Below are 22,891 nucleotides of genomic sequence, written 5' to 3' on the forward strand. Positions count from 1 at the left end.
TCAATAAAATCTTTTCAGAAGTTTAAATTTTAATTTTTTAGAAGGAATTACAGAATATTTTTGTGTCTTGGGGATTGACCAAAGTATTTAGGACTGGGAGAAGTACCAGGGAATTTTCTGTGTGGTGATGTTCTGTATCTTGAGAGGGGTTTGCGTGACAGTGGTGGATGCTTTTTTCAAACTCCCCAGATGGTTCCACTGTACGTGAATTCATCCCCCTTCTGCCGATAAAAAAAAGCACTGTAAACAAATGTGGAAGTCTAGTTAGCGGTATGCATGCTAAGTGCTTAGAGGTAAAGTCGACTGATATCTTTCACTTACTGCCCTGTGCATTAAAAGTAAGACATATTGAGGATGGATGGAAGGATGGATGCTTATGCAATAAAGCAAATTTAGCAAAATGCTCATTGTAGAATGTAGCTGGTGGATGTATGGATGTTTATGATACAGTTTTTTTCAACTTTTATGTGTGTTTGATATTTTTCATAAAACATCGGGGCTGGGGGGGAGACAAGATATATTAATGGTTAGCAAAAAAAAAAAAAAAAGGCTCAGAATCATTAGAAATCAGAGAAACGTAAAGTAAAACCATCATGGGATACTGCTACCCGCCCACCAGAACGGCTGAAATGAAAATGACTGACAACAGCAAGGGAAGAGAGGAAGCTGGACCAACGTGAACTTACACACACAACCACGAACGTCAAATGGCGCATCCACCTTGGAAGGCAGTTTGGCCGTTTCTTATAAGGTTACACAGTTTACCTATGGCCCAGCAATTCCGCTCCTTGTATTTACCCAAGAGAAATGCAAACATATGTGCACAAAGAGACTTTTCTAGGGACGTCCATAGCAACTTTATTTGTGTTTGCTCAACCTGGAAGTAGCCTAGATGTCCATTAACAGATGAATGGCAAAACAGCTAGGGTCTGTCTACAGAATGAAGTGGACCTTTAATCAGCAATAATAAGAAATGAACATACACCAACATACACCAACACGGATGGATCTCAAAACATCATAGTAGCAAAAGAAGCTTAAATACAAAGGGGTGCCCACTTCATGAATCCATCAATATGAAGTTCCAGAAGCTAATCTATGGGCATAGACATTAAAACAGCGGTTGCCTAGCAGCGGTGGGGAGAGGTTGAAGCCACAAGGGAAATTTTTGGAGCGATGGGAACGTTCTACGTCTTGATTTGGGGTATGTGACACGGGTGCATACATTTGTCAAAGCACGTTGAAGTATGCACTTCAGTTCGGCTCACTTCACTGGGTGTAAATTATATCCTGATTGTTAAAAAATGAAGCCAGCCCGGGGAAGAACAGCTACGCAAGTTATATATATACCTCCATGTAAGGAAATATTATGAAATCGTTAGCTTATTTTCAAATAAACTTTTTAACAACATGATAAACTGTGTATCCTATTAAGTCAGTTTTACGGAGAACAGAAAATTATATATTCAGTGTCATCTCAAATCTGAAAAAAAATACTTTCTTGAGTCTAAGGCACTATAGATTTTAAGACTAAACACATATTTGAATAACTTTTCCTCTTTGGGACCACAGTCAGGCTTGAGTCTGAGCCCACTTCACTCATTTCCTTGAGGGCTTTACTCCGTATCAAGCCCTTGGAGAGATCTTCTTGGACCCCATCCACGCTCCTCCCTTCTATGAGATACACGTGAGTTTATCATTCTCTTCTCCTGGAAGAAGGAGGACTCCACAGGGGCAAAGTCTCTGTCTTGTTCACCCTTACATCTTCGGTTTCTAGAACCATGTCTGGCAGACAGCAGGTGCACAGCTGTGGGTTACTGCGGTCCTTTTCTCATTCAGATTCCAAAGGTTCTTCTAAACCCCTCTGGGCAGTCGGCGTGCTAAGAGCAGCATCGCTCTGACGCACTGCTTTTTATGCCCTATGGCTCCTTTAAGGCCGAGACTACCAGAGCTGTCTCTGCTTTTCCTGTTCTGTTATGTCATAGCTTTGTGGACGGGTTCATCATTTAAGTGAATGAAGTGTAACTGGTTTATTGAAGCATCTCAACTCGTTCGGAATAGAAATAGAAAAACTTTGATTTCTTCCAGACCCCAATCCAGTGGGATCTGTCAAACCCCTTCCCATTAGGTAGGAGGTCCTTTAACGATATCTTGGCCACATGAAAAGGTTTTCTTGTCATTTTTGTGTGTAGAACAGTCTCTTGTTAAGACTAAGCCCTGTTTGCTTCTGAAGAATGTTTGGCTCCAACAATTTGGGGCGTGTCTCATCCCCTCTCCCCAGGGTTGGCCGGAGCTCTTTGTGACCCTGGTGGCTTTGGAGGGGCTAAGAGGCCTTCTCTTAACTGGACTTTGCTTTTCCCTTGCCGGGCCACATTGGTGCTCGTGTCAGGGCCACTCGAGAAAGAGGACATAGGGTTCCTGGAAAGGCTGTAGCAACCGCGGGCGCTCACTCCTCCTGGGGCCACCGCCACACCCCCCTTCCCCCCATTCCCTGCTCCCACCTGCTCACCGCTGGGAGCTGCCCCAGGCCCATGGGGATCCTGGCAGCTCTCCCACAGACTGTGGCTTGGGGTCTCTGTTGTATGGATCTGCCATCTTCACTCTGTGTTTTCCAAGGTCACCTTGGCTATCAGCGTGGATCAAATGGTTGAAGGGGAGAGAACAGGGAGCACCCCTCTCGCCCGCATTCCACTGGTTAGAATCCCATCATTGAGCCCCACCAGGTTGGAAAGGAGGCTGGGGAATGTAGTCTAGCTTTTTGCCCAGAAAGAGGAGAAAACAGGTTTGGTAAAGAACCAGCCAGCCTATGTAACCGTTCGGTGCTGGTAGACTGACAGTGCTAAGACATCCCTTCAAGTGCGGGGACTGACGGACCGTCAGCAGCTGTCAAAGTTCCGAGTACAGGCTTTCATTCTCGTATGTGGGTCTCGGCTACGACAGGAAAAGCCCAGCTCGATACCCCGCTCCAGCGTATGCCTAGAAATTAACTTTTCTTGACAGGAAGAGGCTTTAGCAGATGCCCAGAGCCTGGTGGCCATTGGAAGCTCACGGGCAGATCACATGAGACTCCTGTCTTTGGAATTGCTCAGATACGATCTGAGAGTCAGCAGTTTCTACTGCTTTCAAATGTGGTGCTTGAAGTGTGACCAGCAGGGTTCTGGGGACGCAATACCGTTTGGAATCCAGAAGACTCCCCAGCTACATCCAGATGTTCCAGAACCCAGGGAAGAACTTTTGAAAGACACAGCGAGGCCCTTGTAAACCTCTTAGGACCAGCCGTCCGGGGCCAGCCAGCAGGGCATCGTGTGCACTCTAGACTTTTCCAAGCAGAAGACCCTGACTAGGCAGCAGGCTAGCCAGTTGGGACACAGATTTTCACCCCTGATCGCAAACCAGCCACCAGTCGTGGAGGAACGTTGGTTGAAACCCCAGGGGCAAGGCCTTCCGTGGGCACGAAGCAGCGGCCACCTCCCCCTCCAGGGCTCTGGCCTGCGCACAGTTTGCCAGCCCTGCGTCTGCGCTGGGATTCGGGGCGAAATTTAGAATTAATTTTTATGTTCACCTGGTGAGAACAGCTAAGAAAACCTGAAGGGGAAGACCCCCTATTAGGAATACAAAATATAAACCCGAAATCATTTTTAAAAGGGAAGTTCTGGGGGAGATAGATGGATCACTAGATATTGGGAAAGTCGGCGCCACAGAAGATAAGATTTTCAGATGTGCTGGAGGAAACACATGGATGAGGGGGAGAAAGAAGTCAGTAGGTGATCTCGGGTTTAAACACTGGGGAAGGCTTCCCTGGTGGCGCAGTGGTTAAGAACCCGCCTGCCAATCCAGGGGACAAGCGTTCGAGCCCTGGTCCGGGAAGATCCCACATGCCGCGGAGCAACTAAACCCGTGCGCCACAACTACTGAGCCCACGAGCCACAACTACTGAAGCCCACGTGCCCCAGAGCCCGTGTTCCACAAGAGAAGCCACTGCAGTGAGAAGCCCGCACACCGCAACAAAGAGTAGCCCCCGCTCACCGCAACTAGAGAAAGCCCACGTGCAGCAACGAAGACCCACTGCGCCAAAAATAAATAAAATAAATTTATAAAGAAAAAACTGGGGAAAAGTCAAGCTGGAGCCTCACCTCACACTACAAGCCAAACTAATTCCAGAAGTGCCTTTATTAATGCTAGAGGGAAACAAAGACCTTCAGTTTAAAGCAGTGAAGGAAACCACAAAGGACAGATGGAGGTGTTTGCAGCAAGGACTACTCTTGTCTCTTCTCAGACCAGGGGATCTCAAAGTGGGCAGGACCCTTTCCGGTTCTGGAAGGCATTCCTGTTTCCGTAATACTACTGAAATATCCTGTGTGTTTTCCACTCTTGCTGTCTCCTGAGTGTACGGTGGAATTTTTCAGAGGCTACGTGATGTGTGATCTTGCAAAAGATGAAGTACAGGGGCAGGTCTGAGGTCCCAGCTGTCTTCTATTGATATTAAGTCAGACATTAAAGAAATTTGCAAAATGATGAAAGAATGCCACTCTTCTCACTGAATTTTTTTAGAAAATAGTTTTCTTTAAAATATGCTATTCGTGTTGTCAGGTAATGACTTTATTTTCAAAATAGTATTTTGAAACATTCTCCATTTTAATTTGTAACATGGTAAATATTGATAAGCAAAATCTACATTAGCAGAAGCTCTTCGGGGTCCTAAGGATTTTAATGGTGCAAAGGGATTCTGGGACCAAAAGGTCTGTGAACTGTTCTTGGTTCACAAGCACTCTGGGGGTGGGGGTGGTGTGTGTGACGCACCATGGATGCCCAGCACATCCATCCACGCCAGTCTCACAAACGTTTGTGGGGTACCTACTATGCGTCAGCCATTGCTGCCAGCGCAGTGGTACAGCCGTATATGTGTGCCTGCCTTAAGAGTCTGGTGGGCACAGGGCCAAGTGAGGGAACGGATCAGCTACGTATCAAGTTAAAACTTCAGTAAAACACACAACAAAGTAAAAAGGTGGAAACGTGTGCAACGAGTATGACACACAGCAGGTTAATATATTTAATATATAACGAGCTCATACAAATTTATCAGACCCCCAGTAGATAAGAGCAGAGGACACCAACAATACACAAAAGAAATACAACTGCTTGACACGAAGAGATGCTCTACTTCGCTAGAAATCGAAAAAATGCAAACTAAAATACAATGCTATTTTTTTCATGATCAGATTAGCAAGTATTTGGCCAGATGAGAATACTCAGTACTGGCAAGATGGTAAAATGAGCACGTTTATCTTTGCTGGTGGCAGTGTAAATGGGTACAAACATTTCTGGAGACCACCTGTCAGTATGTAATCATGGCCTCACAAGTTTTCATATTCTTTAACTCAATAAACCCCACCTCTGAGAATCTACCCTAAGGAAATAACTTGACATTGGGGAAAACTTTATGCACAAAGATATTCATCAATTTCTAATGGTGAAAAATTAGTAAGAGCATTGGTGATCAACCATTGGCACTGCTTGACGGAGGAGCACACGGCCTTTCAACATAAAATTAGAAATAACACGGGGAAATGCCCGTGACGTAAATGAAAATACACGATATCGTATCATTACAGTAGGTAGTATCACAACTATGTTAAAACAAAAAGCAGAGAAACCATGGGGGGCGGGGGGCGGGGAGAGACTAGGAGAAACACCAAAATGTTAAAATCGTACTTCTTTCTACTACTTTATTTTCCAAAATTTCTACGATGTGTAGGTTGGCTTTGATAATGAAAACAACCAGGACATTGTTACTTGGTTATGCAAAGGAGTTACTGATGCCGCGGCGAGGAGCTGGTGTTACCCCACCACCTTTACTGCGTCCGTGCTCTGCCAACGGCCACACCCGACGTTGGGACCCCAAGACCACACCCGTCATCAGCTCTGTCCACACGTGGTAGGTGATGGAATTATCCTAAACCCCAGCCCTCTCCCCACACAGGCAAGCTTTTGCTGCCGGCCCAACAATCAGTGCTGCGTTGCCTTCTCCAGAGCCCCATCTGTGTCTTCATCTCTAAGCCCCTAACCTAAGGCTTTCCGAGCAGAGGGGATCTCAGGCTTACAGCTCTGGTTACAAGATGGTAGGGACGGCTGCTAAGATCTCTCCCCTCTTCCCACCCAAACTCCACCCCTGGTAGCTGGCCCCGTTGTGTGTGTGCTCGTTCACAGTCACGGGGCTGCTCCCTTAAGGCAACCTAAGTACCTGCCCAGCTCTCCCCACATGTGCTCCTCCTCCTAAAGGCCGAACTGCCAGGATCATGGTCCAGCAGGTAGTTCTGTCCCTCTTGACAGCAGCAGCTCGTGCATCTTACCTGCGTCTTCATGGGGTGCTTCTGGGCTCCGTGTCATGACCTCCTCATATACTCACCTGGGACCAGCGAGATGGGTCTTGGCTTTTTCCTAGAAGTCACCGAAATGCTTCAGGACATTAAGTCAATCCCAAGGTCACACTATACAGTAGGCCAGAGGTCATCCCTTCTTCTAAATCTGATCTCGAACGATGCCCTGTTACGCAATGAAGCTTCCTTACCAGATGGGGTACCACGGAGACCAGAAGACAGACACAATATAGTCCAAATAATGTCAACACCATGAAAAACATAAAACTTTCCCTCACATGCACTGTTTAACACTACTAACTCCCTGTCCCTTTCATAAATCAACACCTGTTCTCTTAAATTCAGAGAAATTATAAACCCCAAATATGTACAGAGCAGCTCCCGTCCCCCGCTGCCTTCTCCAGCTCGGTCCTCCCAGTCACTTGCCCTTGCTCTAGGCTGCATGAAGCCTGGGTCTCATCCTCTCTAGCTGGGGACTAGGGTGTCTTCCACTAGAGTCACCAGGGGCTCCTAACGTGGGGCTTCTTCCAAGTCCAACCCCAAGCCTCGCATCTACTCCGCTTTCCAAGGTCGAGGAAGCGATCAACAAGGTCGCAGGCGTCCAACAGCAGAGTCCCCAGCCCGTGCCGTGCGCAGCAACAGGCAAAACCCAAGCAAATCACCAACCCAGACGCAGCTGCAGCAGCAGCCCAGGCTGGGCACGACGACCCATATGCAGAGGGCCGGTCACGGGTGCAGGCAGGCAGCATGGCCAGCCTTGCCTAGCGGCTCTGGCCTGGTTATGTGCAGCAGCTGAAATGCAGCACGAATGCAAACACAGCAGGACTTCTAACGCCACTTGGGCACAGCCAGGGGCTGGCGAGCAGTTCCTGCCCTGCTCCCGTGCTGGGTCTCCTACCCTGGCTGGGCTGGGCCACGTGGAAACCTTCAAGGTGTCAGTTACCCCTGCAGGCCTCCTTTTCCCCAGGTGTCATTGTACCCCTTCAGCTGTGGGCACCTCCACCTGGCAGGTAGGCAGAAGAGAACAGAGCAGGAAGTGCAAGTGATCTGCGCAACCCCACACCGGAGGGCCCGCCCCCCAGAAGAGTGGCCCACTGTGCGCCCTCCCCGGCTTCAGGCTTAATGAGCACCATGGTCCCGCCTGAACAGCCTCGGCTGGAATCCAGGGGGGCCTGAAGCCTGGGTTCAGGCAGTGGTTCAGCAGGGCAACTGGGCTAACGGAGTTTATGATGAGTGGGCAGCAGTGGGCCACGAACCCCAGCAACCACTGATCACCCTTGACCCTGTAGGCGGTGGTTGCTTCAGGAGCGCAGCCACTTTCCCCTGCATCATGGAAACTCTTAGGAAGAGGGGATGGGCCCTAGGAGCCAACCCCTGGGGGTCCCAAGACGTAGGCCTGCAGGGGTGCACAGAGGCTGTCCTCCGGCCGTCGGGCCAGGACCAGCAGAACAGGGGCAGATGAACCCAAGGTAGGACAGCCCATCTCCCACCGCCCGGGTGGTCATGGAAATGCGGTTCATTTGGCATTGAAATATGGTGGGAGCACCACGGTCCAAAGGGATTGACCAAGACTCATTTAGAAAGTGGTTCTGGGCGTCCCCCGTGAAGGCCACCCACCACTAAGAGGCACAGGTTCGTCCCTCAGAATCAGAACACGGGCACCAGCTCTGCACCGTCACCGCATTAGGACCGAGGCAGTCCGCAGCTCTTTTCCTTTGCAAACGCCAGCAAGGCCTTGGCCGGGGCTGCAGAGGCAGACACCCTCTCTCCTTAAGGGTTCAGTGACGCATCCCAGAGGAGTTGGGTCTCCAGCCCTGAGTCCATGTTTTCTGGGACAAAGGCTGGACGTCTGATGGACAGCCCAGGCCTGGGGAGGACACGCTACACAGAGGCTTTGGAGACCTAGAGACCGTATGTGTGGCTCAAGGGGCTGAGGTGAAGGCCACATGTCCCCTGCAGGGAGAAGGGAACAGGTCTCAAGCTAGACAAGCGCACCACCAAGTGCCAGTGGGCAAAGAGGAGGGGGGACTGCTGATTCCCACAGGGGGGACACCACCGCTGATTCCCACGGGGGTCCAGGGCAGCAAAGTGAGCCTCTAGAGCCCACCCTCAGCCTGCCGGGGGTCTCAGGCAGGGACGGACGTGTATGTGCTGCCTGTGGAAGCCTGATGGAAACGCCCAGTGATCCCAAGTCACAACGACCTGCCTAGCAGGCGAGTTCCGGACTCCCCCCAGTCCTGGCGCTATCAGAACACTGGCAGCTAAAGCCAGGCATTGATGGGGGTGCAGCCTGCGGGGGCCCCCCCTAAGGCCGCATTAGCAGTCTTTCCCAGTGGCAGCAGTGGGGCACAAGGACTGCATACTCATGTGCAGAGTGGAGCCGGCCCCCCGGAAACGCTGGAACCACTCCCAGCTCTGATCCTTGGCCGCTGACAGCAGAGACGAGGCCCCTGCCTGCTACGCTGGGCCCTGGCGGGGCTGGCAGTCACCTACGCGCAGGATGCCAGGCTCTCCTCTCCAGGTACCCCCATCAAGCCACCCGCCTGGCCAAAAGGGCTTCTTTCTGTCATCAGCAAGCTCACTACTGAGAACAGGGCAGCCAGGTGGGGAGCTGCCGTGGGGCCGCAGAGGGTGGAAGACAAGCGTCTGTGAACCTGGTCAGGCTGGGAAAGGTCAGCCCCAATGGTCCAAAGTGTGTTGCGGGGTCAGCGTGACCCAGCAGCAGAGCTGTGGTCACTAGAAGAGCTGGAATTGCAAGCGAGAGAAGGGAAACATGCAACGGAGGTTCCAAGCTAGCACGCGATACCAGGAAGCAAGGTGGGTCACAGGGCGCCCAGGAGCAATGACAGATGTCCTTATGGAACGAGAGAGGCGGGAAGGGATGTCTTCAAACAAGGGCGATGCTGTGTGGTACGGACACTTCTTTCTACGCAGCAAAAGGGGTATGCTACCTGGGTGGCGGCAGACGGACCAGGGTGGTGGCCGATTCCTAAAGGTTCCGAGCTCTGGTGGGCAGGGCCGGGGCTGGACTGGTCCCATTGGAGGCTGGGTGCACAGGGCAGGGCACCGTGCCCGTGGCGGCCAGCTGGCGGCAGAGCGACTGCCGTTCCCGCACGGCTCGATTCGAGGCCGAAGTCTTTCTGATCTGGGCGCGCCGGGCGTGCCGCAGCGGAGACTTGTAGGTTCTCCGCAACTCGGCCAGGAATCCCTGATAGTTGTTTCGCAAGGGGCTGTCGGGTTGCATGTGGGGGATCGCCCACTTCTCCGCCTCCCCGGTCAGCCGGGACACGAGGAACGCCACTCGCTCGGCCTCTCCGGGGAAGCGCGAGGCCTGGAAGATCATGAATCTGTCCATCTGCATCAAGAACCCTGCCAGCTGGCCAGGGTCTCCGGAAAAGGGCTCGGGCAGCGAGGTGGGAGGCGTCGTCATCGGCCGGGTCCCATTGGAGGTAATGGCCGAGATGGGTGGGGTGATCTGCAGCGCCCCGGGAATCCGAGCCCGGGTGCGTAACAAGGTCAGCTCCGCCATCACGCTCTCCAGCATGTTGGTGAGGTTGGCCTTCTCTGCCCGCAGGGTCGAGGCCTCCCGCCTCAGCGCGGAGTTGGTGAGGCGCAGGGAGGTCAGGGTGTCGATGACGTCATCCATTTGGGCATTGGTAGACGCTGCAGAGGCTGGGGTTTCAGCTTTTGCGGTCTGGGGTTGAACCATGGCGGCCAGAGGTCGGCCTAAGGCTGAGACGGATGAAGCGGGAGAAGGGGGTTTGGGTACCCCAGAACCTGAGCACCTGTAATGCTAAAATTGGGTAGACCAAGAGAGAAATCAAGGAAAGGGTAGGGTTCAAGACCCAGCGTGGCTCAGAAGCCCAAACAAGAAGGCAGGGCAGACGGACCGAGAGATGAGCACAGCCAGACCAGGCAAGGGGTGCAGACCCTCGGGGATCCCCAGCTCCGGATGTGGCTCCTTGATCGCCGCCCTCACAAGGCCATGGCGGGCTGCACAGGAGGGTGGACTTGTTCTGGGCCCTGAAGGACGAAAACATGGTTTAAAAACGGTTTCGACTGCGGAAACGGGGGTTAGAAGTAAGGGACGCGGCGTGGGAGGAGCAAAGAGCGGGCGGCGAGGCGGGCGCCCCCGCCGAGGCCCCCTCCCTACGCCGGGCCCGGCGCCCACCTGGGGCAGAACAAAGGGCCGATGCACCCGCGGCGGCGCCGGGGCCTGGGGCGGGCGGCGGGCGCGTACCTGGGTCTCCGCGGCTTCCTCCGCGGCTCCGTCTGCCGCGCCGGCCGCGACCAAGATGGCCCGATCGGGGAATGCGGGCAGGCAGATGAGTCACGGCGGCGGCGGCGGCCCGCCGGAACTGCTTCCCGGTCAGGTCAGGCCCGGGCGGCGGCGGCAGGAGGCAGGCGCGGGCAGCCTCTGGCGGGAACACCAGCCGAGCTGGGACCGGGCCCGGGGTCGCGGCGGAGGACTAGTGGCTGAGGGCCGGGGTGCGGGCGGGGCCTGCGCGGCTGCGGTGGCAGCTCCAGGCTCGCCTCGCTTGGGCCCCGCTGGTTGCCATGGAGACCACCGGCTCGCGCGCGGTCGAGGCCCCGCCCCGGAAATGGCGCGCCCAGCCCCGCCTCCCGGGCAACTGCACCGTGCCGGTCCTCAGCAGCCAATCAGTGGTGACTGATTTTATTATTATGAATAATTAAGAATTATTAAAATTTAAATTATTTAAATAATTAAGAAGTATTTAAATTCTTTCTAAGACTGCTAGTAAAGCTCTTTTTGTATAGGTTGTAATTTTTTTTAACGAAGTTTGCTTTACATACTGTAACTTCAATACAAGTTCAATGTAGTGTATATTCACTGTAGAAAATGTTGATATCCGAGAAGTCTTTTTTGAAAAAGTTTATATTCAGAGTCCCTCCACCTGCGAGAACAAATAGTGATATTTCTCTACTTCCATCCAGTCACTTTTCTATGGTATATTCTATTACAAAATATCAATTATTGGGAATTCTCTTGTGGTCCAGTGGTTAGGACTCCATGCTTTCACTGCAGGAGGCACAGGTTGGATCCCTGGCGGGGAAATTAAGATTCCACAAGCTGCGTGGCACAGCCATAAATAATTAAATAAATAAATATTAATTATGGTACCTTATGCTTTGCGACCTTAATAGCCCACTGAATTTGAGCATTTTCCATTAAAACTATTTCAAAAGCATAGTTTTCAATTACTGCCTATGTTCCAATGAAATCGTGTACCCAGTTTATTTAATATGCCCCTTTTGATAGAGCTCCATCTTATTTTACATGTGGAAGTTTTATAAACCTCCCTTGTGTATGAATCCTAGCCCCTTCCTCTGCCAGCTTTGCCAGGGTAATTGCCCAGGAGTGAAATTACTGGGCCAAAGTGTATGAGCTATTTGACTCAGGAACTGGATGCCTTTCCCACTTGACCTTGCTGAGCTACTTCTAAATGGTCAATTCCAGGATGGAGCATGAATGGAGAGAAAAGACGCCCACCATTGCTAGTGTTTCGAGGACACCGTCTTCAAGGAGGCTGAACTACCGGCAGCCACTTGCACCCCTCTGGCAGCCTGGGCAGAGTCGGCTGCACTCATGCCTTTACAGTTTTTGCTTCTATAAAATGGGAGTTGGAACATGAGGGTGTCAGCACTTGGAAGAGATAGTCTAGCTGTGGCCACAACTGTGTGTACCCCAGTGTGACAAAAAGTGCACCTTTTGCGACCAGCTGAAAATGTCTAGTACATGAAGCAAGAGGGGAAAGAAAGGAGACAATGTTTCCTTAAACTGCTTCTGTGAGTTCTCCCACCTCACGAGGAGGCAGGAGCTGCATTCATCTTGCCTGAGGTCGGTGACTTCAAATGCAGAAGTTGTCCTATACCCCTCTACCCCTCCCACTTTTTCCAAACACACAGAGGAATCCATTCCTGTGAGTCACCCCACCGGTTTTTCTGCCTCAGCGCCCGGATCGCACCTCCGCAGGTTACTGGTTTCTGTGCATATGAGTGAAGTGTCTGCTGCATTTCCAGGTGTGGTTGACACCATACATCTTAAATTCTCAGATGCATTTAATATAAGGTGCGCCTTGATTTGAGAAATGATGAAACATAAACTTGAAGAAATATATAATTTATTTGTATTTCACCTATCTCAAACAGGATACAAAGTGGCATTGCATAAAATAGAGCTAAATAAAGATGAAAATAAATATTAAAATAAGAAAAACAGAGTATTTGGCTTCAGATCCAGATAATGCTATGATTCAGGCTGTGAGGTGTTGCTCTCTGCCGCAAACACGCAACAATAAACTATACAATAAAGTGTTGAGAGGATCTGGCTGGGCTCAAAAGCAATATAAACTCCACTGTGGTCCAGAAACACAAACTGCTAAGTATGGACAAAGCCATGGGCTTGCTGGACTCTGGATCCCAAGGCATAATGAGGACACAAGGCTGGAAACAGAGTCAGGATTCCTATTTGAAATGAGGGGAGAGAGTGTTCACCCCCATGTCAAAGAGGAGTCTGAAAAATCTCTTCAACCATTTCATGGGGTAACACCTTCTGTGAAGGTGTGGCCCTAGGACAAGGGAGACCATCCAATATCATTAATCTCATGCCCCATGGCTGACAAGTAGACCCCAGAGGGCCAGGAATTGTGAACCACCAATATAAAACACGTTTCTGTACTGCAGACCAGGCATCACTGGAGTGACCCCAAACTGCTAGACCAGGGGGAGAAGGGGCCTCAAGATGGAGGGGGGTTGAGCACACAAAGAGGGAAAGAAAGTGAAAGATACCCTTTTACCCAAAATTGAGCCTAAAAATCAAAACTCTGAAGCCCATGAAGACATCTAATGCTAAGAATAATGGCCACCAAAATCAATAATCATAATATGAATTAACTCCAGGTGAAATTAAATAATAGAACAGTCTGGAAAAAAAGACTTTAAGTAAGCATACTTAGGATGCTCAATGAGACTAATGAAGGAATAACATTTGTGAAAAGAACAAACAATGGGGGTGGGGGAAGTAGAAATGTAACAAGATAAGGTGGCTATGAAAAAGTACCTTCTAAAAACAAATATAGTCAATTTCCATTTCTGGGAAGATGGATTAGTTTCATGCTTCCCTATTCTTTCAGCAAAGCACAACTGAAAACAACTGAAAAAAGAAAAGGTGGAAGAAAAAAGGCAGACTGGCTAGATTGCGGTATTCTTTTGTATCACATAGCTCAGATTTGCAGCCAAAGAAGCTGGCAATCTGGAAGAGGCATACAGAAAAAAAAAGCTCCTCCAAAAAGCCTGCCCTCTCAAGCCAAAGAATGAGGAAAGAGATAGCCTATGAAGATGGAATACTTAGACAGTAACCACTCTACTCCAGCCAAATGCTGCAGAAAAATCAGTGGCCCCATCACTATTCGTGCCAGCAAAGGCTAAGTAAGGAGCCGAGACTTCCACACTTGCCAAGCTAAAATGACGTTCCTCACCCCACCCCCTGCCAGGGATGGTATCAGAGAAATCAAAAAATTTCCCCAAATTTGATGACATACATTAATCTGCACATCCAAGAAGCTCAACAAACTCTGAGTAGGATACACTCAAACACCTAGACACATCATCACCACACTCTTGAAAGTCAAAGACAAAGAGAAAATTTCAAAAGCAGCAAGAGAGAAGAAAGTGATCTATATAAGGTGTCATCAATAAAATTAACAGTTTGTTCCTCATCAGAAACCATGGGAGCCAGAAGGCAATGGGAAGATAGAATTAAAGTGCTGAAAGAAAAGGACTATCAATGAAGAATTCTTTACCCAGCAGAACTCTCTTACAAAAATGTAGGGAAAATTAAGACATTTCCAGGTAAATAAAACTGGAGAGAATTCATCACTAGCAGACTGGCCCTACAAAAAATAATAAAGAGAGGTCCTTCAGACTAAAATGAAAGGACATTAGGCAGTAACTGGAATTCATATCAAAGATAAAGAGCCCCAATAAAGGTACAAACATAGGTAAATTAAAAAGACAGTATAAGTGTATTTTTGTTTGTAACTCTATTTTCTCCTGTATTATTGAAAAGACAACTGTGTAAAGCAAAAATTACAAATCTATACTAATGAGCATACAATATATTCAAAATGTAGGGACTTCCCTGGTGGCACAGTGGTTAAGAATCCACCTGCCAATGCAGGGGACACTGTTTGAGCCCTGGTCCGGGAAGATACCACAAGCTGAGGAGCAACTAAGCCCGTGCACCACAACTACTGAGCCCACGTGCTACAACTACTGAAGCTCACGTGCCTAGAGCCTGTGCTTCACAACAAGAGAAGCCAGCGTAATGAGAAGCCCATGCACTGCACTGAAGAGTAGCCCCCACTTGCTGCAACTAGAGAAAGCCCACACGCAGCAATGAAGACCCAACACAGCCAAAAATAAATAAAATAAATAAATAAATTTATTTTTAAAAATGTAATTTGCCTGACAATAATAGCACAAAGCGAGTAAGGAGGAGATGGAGCTATTTAGAAGTAAAGTTTTCTAAATGGTTGAAATTAAGTTGGTATTAATCCAAACTAGATTTTTATAAGTTAGGATGTTAACTGTAATCCTCAGGGCAACGTTAAGAATATAATTCAAAAAATATGTGAAAGAAATGACAAGGGAATTAAAATAGTACAGTAATCAAATATCTATTTTATATGAAAGAAGGCAGTAATGGAGGAATAGAGGAACAAAGAAAATAGGACATATAGAAAACAAATAACAAAATGGCAGATGTAAATCCTACATTATCAATAATACATTAAATGTAAATGGATTAAACATTCCACTTGAAAGGTCGAGATTGGCAAAATGGATTTTTTAAATGACCCAATTTGATGCTATCCACAGGAGGCACACTTTAGATTCAAAGACACAAGTTAGTTGAACAAAAGAATGAAAAATGATATACCACTCAAGCTAAAAAGAGCACTGGAATGGTTACACTAATATCAGACAGAACAGACTTCAAGACAAAAATTGTTACTAGAGAAAAAGAAGGATATTTTGTAGTGATAAAAGGATCTATTCATCAAGACAACAATTATGAACATATATGCACTTGACAACAGAGCCTTCAATTTCAATATTTATCTACAAATCTATGGTAATCAAGAATGTATGATCTAGCATAGTAGAATGGAATAGAATTGAAAGACTAGAAATAAATCCTAACATTTAGTCAATTTATTTGAAGGAGGGTGCCAAAACAATTTAATGACCAAAGAATAGTCTTTTCTGAGACTGGATATCCATAGCAAAGAATGAAGTTAGACCTCCTACCTCACACCCTATACAAAAATTAACTCAAATGGATCAAAGACCTAAATGTAAGAGCTAAAACTATAAAACTCTTAGAGGAAAACCTAGGGATTTTCTTTGTGAGCTTAGATTGGACAGCAGGTTCTTTGATATGGCACCAAAGTACAAATGACAAAAGAAAAAAATAGGTAAATTGAATTTCACCAAAATTTAAAACTTTTTATTTCAAAGGACACTGGCAAAAAAGTGAAAAGATAACCCACAGAATGGGAGAAAATATTTGCAAATCATATATCTGACAAGGGTCTAATACCCAAAATATATAAAGAATTCTTACAGCTCAATAATAAGAAAGACAAATAACCCAAGTTTTTTAAATGGGCAAAGTATTTGAATAGACGTTTCTCTCAAGAAGATATACAAAGGGCACATAAGCACATGAAAATATACTAAACATCATTAGCCTTTAGGAGAATGCTAATCACAACCATAATGAGATATCACTTCACATTCCCCAGTATTGCTATAATCTAAAAGACAGACAATAACAAATGTTGGTGAAGATGCAGAAAAACTGGGACTCTTATACATAGCCGGTGGGAATGTAAAATGGTGCAGCTACAGTAAAACCGTTGAACAGTTTCTCAAAGAGCTAAACATAGAGTTTCTATATAACCCAGCAATTCCACTCCTAGGCATGTGCCCAAGATAATTGAAAACACGTGTCTACATGAACATTTGTACATGAATGTTCACAGAAGCATTACCCATAATAGAAAAAAAAGGAACCAACCTGCACGTTCACCAATTGATGAATGGATCACAAAATGTGGTATCACAGTACAATGGAATATTAATCAGCCATAGAAAGGAGTGGAACACTCTTGTCCCTCAGTGCCACGGGGGACTGGTTACAGGACCCCCCATGGATTCCAAAATCTGCGGGTGCTCAAGTCCCTTATATAAAATGGCATGGTATTTGCATATAACCTATACACATCCTCCTATATACTTTAAATCATCTCTAGATTCTTATAACACCTAATACAATGTAAATGTTATATAAATAGTGATAAATACAGTGTAAACACTATCTAAATAGTCGCCATGCACAGACAATTCAAGTTTTGTTTTTTGGAACTTTCTGGAAATTTTTCAAATATTTTCGATCCACGGTTGGTTGAATCCACAAATGCAGAACCCACGAACACAGAGGGCTGACCGTACTGGTGTGTGCTACCACGTGGATGAACCTTGGAGGCACTATGCTAAGTGGAAGAAGTGAGACACAAGGGCTACATATTGTATGATTTTATTTCTATGAAATGTCCTCTGTAGGCAAACCCATAGAGACAGAAAGCAGGGTCCTGGTTTCCAGGCTCTGGGGAGAAGGAGGAAAGGGAGAGTGACTGCTGAAGGGGACAGGGTTTCTTTCTGGGGTGATGAAAATATTCCAGAGTTAGTGTTGATGGTTGTACAACATTGTGAATATACTAAAACCCACTAAATTGTATACTTTTTAAAAGGGAATTTTATAGTATGTGAGTTAGAGCTTTTAAAAAAAAGCCAGCTGCCATTCATGATCAAAAGTCACAGAAAAATGAGCACAGAGGGGAACTTCCTTGACTTGACAGGGAGTTTCTACAAAAACCCAATAGCTAACTTCATACTTAATGGTCAAGACTAAGTGTGCTTTTCCCCCAAGAATGGGAACAAGGCCAGGACGTTCCCTCTCACTATTTTTATTCAACATAGTGCTGGGAGTTCTAGCCAGAGCAATGAGGAAAGGAAAAAAAGGAAATAAAAGACATTCAGATTGGAAAGGAAGAAATAAAACTGTCCTTACTTGCAGTTGGCCCGACTGTCTACATAGAAAACCCCAAAGCATTTACCAAAAACAACAATAACAACTTCCTAGAACAATAAGTGAATTCAGCAGGGTCACAAGATGCAGGTGAATATACAGGAATCAATTTTATTTGTATATGCTAACAATGGACACAAGGTCAGCGAAATTTAAAATACAATACCATATACAATCACTCAAAAATACATAGATGTATATCTAACAAAATTTGTACAGGATTTGTATGCAGAAAACAATAAAGCACTGATCAAATTAAATTTTATTAAATTAAATTAAAAATTAAATTTTATTAAATTAAATTAAAAATTAAATTTTAAAAGATTTAAATAGAGAAAGAGATGCACTGTGAAATAGTTTGGAAGAATCAACACAATAAAGAGTCAGTTCTCCCCAAAATGATACGCAGGTTTCATGCAGTGTCTACCAAAGCCCACGCAAGATTTATTTTTGGGGGGCGGGGGGGTGTGCTGGGCCTTGCCACTTTATTGACACCAAAGATCCCAGGCTCTGCTGGGACTTCCTGGGGGTCTGACATCAGGCAGCCTCTGCCTTTGAGATGGGGTAGCTCAGCGGGTACAGCGCTAGAGCCGGCTCAGTTCTGGGTCCTTAGCCTCAGTCCAGGGTGGGCAGCTGCCTTTCCGAGTCACAGCTGGTCAAGCACAGGTTGTAGAAGGAGTTGGAGTCAAAGGCTGAGCTTACCTCTCGCCAGCCCACCCACCCAGCAGCCTGTAGTTCACGGGGGTTTTTCGGATCACCCCAGCAGTGAGGGTCCAATACCAGGAGGTAGGCTTCCATGCCTGGGCCAAGCAACGCCTCTGACTGGGCATCCGCATCCCCTTCAACCATTACAGGTCCCCCCCGGCCCCTGCCAAGTGGGAATAGAGCCTCTCCAGTTCCCCGTGAAGCACTGCTCCACGCGGCACGTGACATGGGCGCCCTTGGGGACCCCCGAAGTGGTCAAGGCAGAGGCTGGCCTCTACACAGCCGATCCATCCCCGAGAGCCCCGGAGCCCGGGGGGCTTGTCGCCCATGTCCTCCAGGGCCGCCTGCACTGTAGCCGGTTCGGGTACGCCCGCCGGCCGGCCCTCTGGCCACGAGCACAGCGTTTGCAGAGTGCGGTAGCCGCAGCCCCGGCCCCGGTCGTGCACGCCGTCGCAGCCGTAATGGTAGTAAATGTAATGGCCCGAGAGGAGGGCCAGGCGAGCGCGGCCGCGGCCGGGCGGGGCCAGGCCCAGGTGGACGTCCTTCAGCGGCTCCAGGGCGGTGGGCGGGAGCGGCGGTCGCCGGGCCAGGCAGATGCGTCCTGCAGGCGGCGCGGGGCGAACTCCAGGGAGAACTCTGGACTCTAGCGCTTCCTCTCGGCCCCGAGTCTTGGGCGAACTGCGGGCAGGCGAACGGGCCCTGGGGTCGCTCTCCCCCGACCGCAGGCGCGCCCCGCGGCGATGAGCCAAGATTTTTTGTAGATATACAGAAGATTATTCTAAAATATATATGGAAAGGCAAAGGAACTAGCTAAAGGAAACAGCTAAAACAATTTCGAAAAAGAATAATGAAGTGAGATATATCAGTCTGCCCGATTCAAGACTTGTAATATAGCTACAGTAATTAAGACTGTATTATATTGGTGGAGGGATAGACATATAGATCAATGGAACAGAATAGAGAACCCAGAAATAGACCCATACAAATATGTCCAACTGATTTTTGACAAAGATGCAAAAGCAACACAATGGAGGAAAGATAGCTTTTTCAACAAACGGTGTTGGAGTAATTGAACATTCATAGGTTTAAAAAAAAAAAAAACCAAAAAAAAACTTAATCTGTCTCACATCTTATGCAAAAATTATCTCAAAATGGATCACAGACTTAAATGTAAAATATAAAACTTTAAATAGATAAAATCTTTGCAGTGTAGGGCTAGGCAAAGAAATCTTAGATTTGACACCAAAAGCATGATCCATAAAAGGAAAAATTGATAAATTGGGCTCCATTGCAATTTAAAACTTTTGCTCGGTGAAGAACTCTGTTAAGAGTATGAAAATACAAACCAGAGATTGGGAGAAAATGGCCTACAAAAGACGGGTATCCAAAACATAAAGAACCCTCAAAACTCAACAGTTGGGTTTCCCTGGTGGCGCAGTGGTTGAGAGTCCGCCTGCCGATGCAGGGGACACGGGTTAGTGTCCCGGTCCGGGAAGATCCCACATGCTGCGGAGTGGCTGGGCCCGTGAGCCATGGCCGCTGGGCCTGCGCGTCCAGAGCCTGTGCTCCGCAACGGGAGAGGCCACAGAAGTGAGAGGCCCGCGTACCGCCAAAAAAAAAAAACCTCAACAGTAAAACAACAAACAACCCAATTAGAAAATGGGCCAAATACGTGATGAAGAGACATTTCACCCAAGAGGCTATACAGATGGCAAATAAACACATGAAAAAATGTTTACCATCATTAGCCATTAGGGAAATGAAAATTAAAACCATAAAGAGATACCATTACACACATATGAGAATGGCTAACATAAAAAATAGTAACAACACCAAATGTCAGTGGGGATGCAGATAACCCGGATACGTTGCTGATGGGAATGCAAATCTGCCCACCCACTCTGGAAAACTGTGCGACAAGTTCTTTTCAAAACTAAGAGTGCAACAGCCATAGAACCCAGCGATTGCACTGCAGACACTTATCCCAGAGAAATGAAAACGTCAGGAGGCACTGAAGTGGAAGGGAAGTGGGTGTGGCTATAAAAGGGCAATAGGAGGATCTTCTGTTTCTTGACTCTATCAAGGTCAATATCTTGGTTGTGATGGTGCACCATGAGTTTGTAAGACGTTACCATTGCGGGGAATGGAGTAAAGGGTACACAGTTCTCTCTGTATTGTTTATTACACATGCACGTGAAGGGGGCTTTGCTAGGGAGGACATCACTGAGAGTGGAGCTGGGGGGACGTTTTCCATACCTTCTAGTGGAATATCCAGCTGGCTCTGGATGTGATCTTGGAGTTCTGGGGAAAGGTCCCTTGGAAAGTTATTTATAGACAGATGGTGGTTCAGACCAGGAAGAGAGCATAAACAAAAAGTAGCAAAGAGTTGAGAGCTGTGCAGTCCATGGTTTAGAGGTCTAGGAAATGAGGGGGACCTGCTGAAGAGTGGCCAGAAGGGAAGAAGGAAACCGTGGAACTCAGAAACCAAGAATAGGCTTCAGGGAGGAGGAGAGGTGGCCACCATGTCAAAGTCTTCTCATGGGTATGGTCATCGTTCAAACTGGCATGCTTTTGAGAGCTGAACAAGTTGATAAGATAATTAAACTAATGCGTTTTCTGAAACTTTGTTTATGGCCCAACGAATTAGTTTATCATATTGTTCTATGGCCATGACACTGATATTTTTGTGAAGAATGTTTTTTTTTCAATATGGTCTTATTATCCTTTGTTTTGTCATAACATCGCTTGCAGTCTTACTCAGAGTTTCATTCTGTGATGATAAATTTAAATCTGTTGATATTTTCCACCAACTCTTCTTTGTAGACTAGATTTTAATTGAGAAAGTCCTCTTCCTATGGGTACTAAGGTACCAGGTAAACTCAGAAAAACTTTAGTAAATGGAAGATATTCTCAATTCTATTTTTAAAATAAATTTATTTGTTTGTTTACTTGTTTATTTATTTATTTTTGGCTGTGTTGGGTCTTTGTTGCTGCTTGCGGGCTTTCTCTAGTTGCGGCGAGCGGGGGCTATTCTTCGTAGCAGTGTGCAGACTTCTCATTGCGGTGGCTTCCCTTGCTGTGGAGCATGGGCTCTAGGCGCACAGCCTTCAGTAGTTTTGGCTCACGGGCTCTAGAGCTCAGGCTCAGTAGCCGTGGCGCACGGGCTTAGCTGCTCCGCGGCACGTGGGATCTTCCCAGACCAGGGCTCAAACCCGTGTCCCCTGCATTGGCAGGCGGATTCTTAACCACTGTGCCTGCAGGGAAGTCCCTCAATTCTATTTTTTAATTGACTGTATAAATATTCCAGCTCAAATAGCTCCATAAGTTGTCATTTTAACTCAGTTTTGACAGAATAGGCTACCGTTCTATGACAAATATTTTCATAAGCCAAAACGTTCCCTCAAATTTTGTTTATTATTCTTTTGAGTGTTTCATCAAATTTAAAGACTGCAAAATTGTAGGCCTTCTTGATTTCCTCCCATTCCAGTACAGAATATAAATTATCCAATTAAAACTAGGAATCTCACCAAAAGATTCTTCCCACATGTTGAGATATTCCAAAAACAATTATGGAATGTGAAAATCAGAACTTGAACACATTGGAATGTTCAGCATTTAATTCCTTCAGCTCCTCCCTTGCTTTTGTAGAGATGAATTTCAATGTTTCCCTGTTGGCAAGGATTGTTTCTAAAAATTACAATTCGCTAAAGTTTCAGAGCTCAAAATTCTTGACACCCATTTAATGAATACTTTGATTAAAGATCTCCAGCAGATTCTGAACACAGTGTAACAAAATAATTAGAAGACTCGTTTACAGAAAGTTCAATCCCATTCTAAGGCACTAGGTTGATGTACAAAGTAGGTCTTCCAAGGCACCAACATTTCAAGGGTCTGATTAATGGCCGCAGAAAACCCAGAAAGGAAACACCAGGAGCCTGAGGTCTGTTTTTGTATCCAATACTAACTTTTTCACAAAAATTTTTGTAGCCTAATTTCTCAAATGGCATGTATGAAAATACTTCTCATTGTTGATGGATAAAATATCACAGATTATTTGGGTGCAACTAAGAATAACATGTTCGCTGCAACCAATCCCAAGTACATCCGTGCTCCACTGGTTTTTTAGGTTAATGAAAACACGGCTTTTTCTCAGGACACTGTTATAAATCATCTCTGTTATCAAACTCTCCTCATTTACCTGGATTGAGTGTGTCTTTTGTTTTCTGCTTAGATCCAGGCTGATACTAATCCCTTCAGAAAACATCTTGGCATGTATCAGGAAAGGCGAAAATGGACGGAGCAGAAGTCCTGCCCCCAAATCTCATGCACAAGTGCTGTGGGAACCCTGTGTAAGACTGTCCGTAGCGGTGATGTTCATAACAGCAAAAGAACTGGAAATAACGCAAAAGCTCATCAACTGTAGGCTGGAAAAATAAACTGGAATAATGTTTAGTAATGATTCTCAAATTTTAGCGTACATCGGAATCTCCTGGGAGGGTTGACCCCACCCCCAGAGTTTCTGATTCATTCAATAGGTCTGGGATGGACCCAAGAATTTACATTTCTAACAAGGCTTCCGGTGACACTGATGCGGCTGCTCTGGGGACCCACTTTGAGAACTGCTCCTGCAGAG

General features: G+C 46.9%; 1 protein-coding gene and 1 pseudogene across 2 annotated transcripts; both read right to left on the minus strand.

The window, feature by feature from the left end:
- Positions 1-4,703: 4,703 nt before the first annotated feature.
- On the minus strand, positions 4,704-10,698 carry RTL6 (retrotransposon Gag like 6). Its single transcript, XM_082666697.1, has 2 exons — positions 10,618-10,698; positions 4,704-10,400 (listed from the first exon to the last, which is right to left on the minus strand). Exon 2 carries the CDS (start codon positions 10,084-10,086, stop codon positions 9,367-9,369), a length of 720 nt encoding a protein of 239 aa, XP_082522823.1. The 5' UTR covers positions 10,087-10,400; positions 10,618-10,698; the 3' UTR covers positions 4,704-9,366.
- Positions 10,699-18,168: 7,470 nt separating this feature from the next.
- Positions 18,169-18,587, minus strand: LOC309830323 (ufm1-specific protease 1-like; annotated as a pseudogene). Its single transcript has one exon. The product of its transcript is annotated as an ufm1-specific protease 1-like (transcript).
- Positions 18,588-22,891: the final 4,304 nt, after the last annotated feature.

This window comes from Grampus griseus, assembly GCF_964374135.1.
Source record: "Grampus griseus genome assembly, chromosome: 11".
NCBI classification, from domain to species: Eukaryota; Metazoa; Chordata; class Mammalia; order Artiodactyla; family Delphinidae; genus Grampus; species Grampus griseus.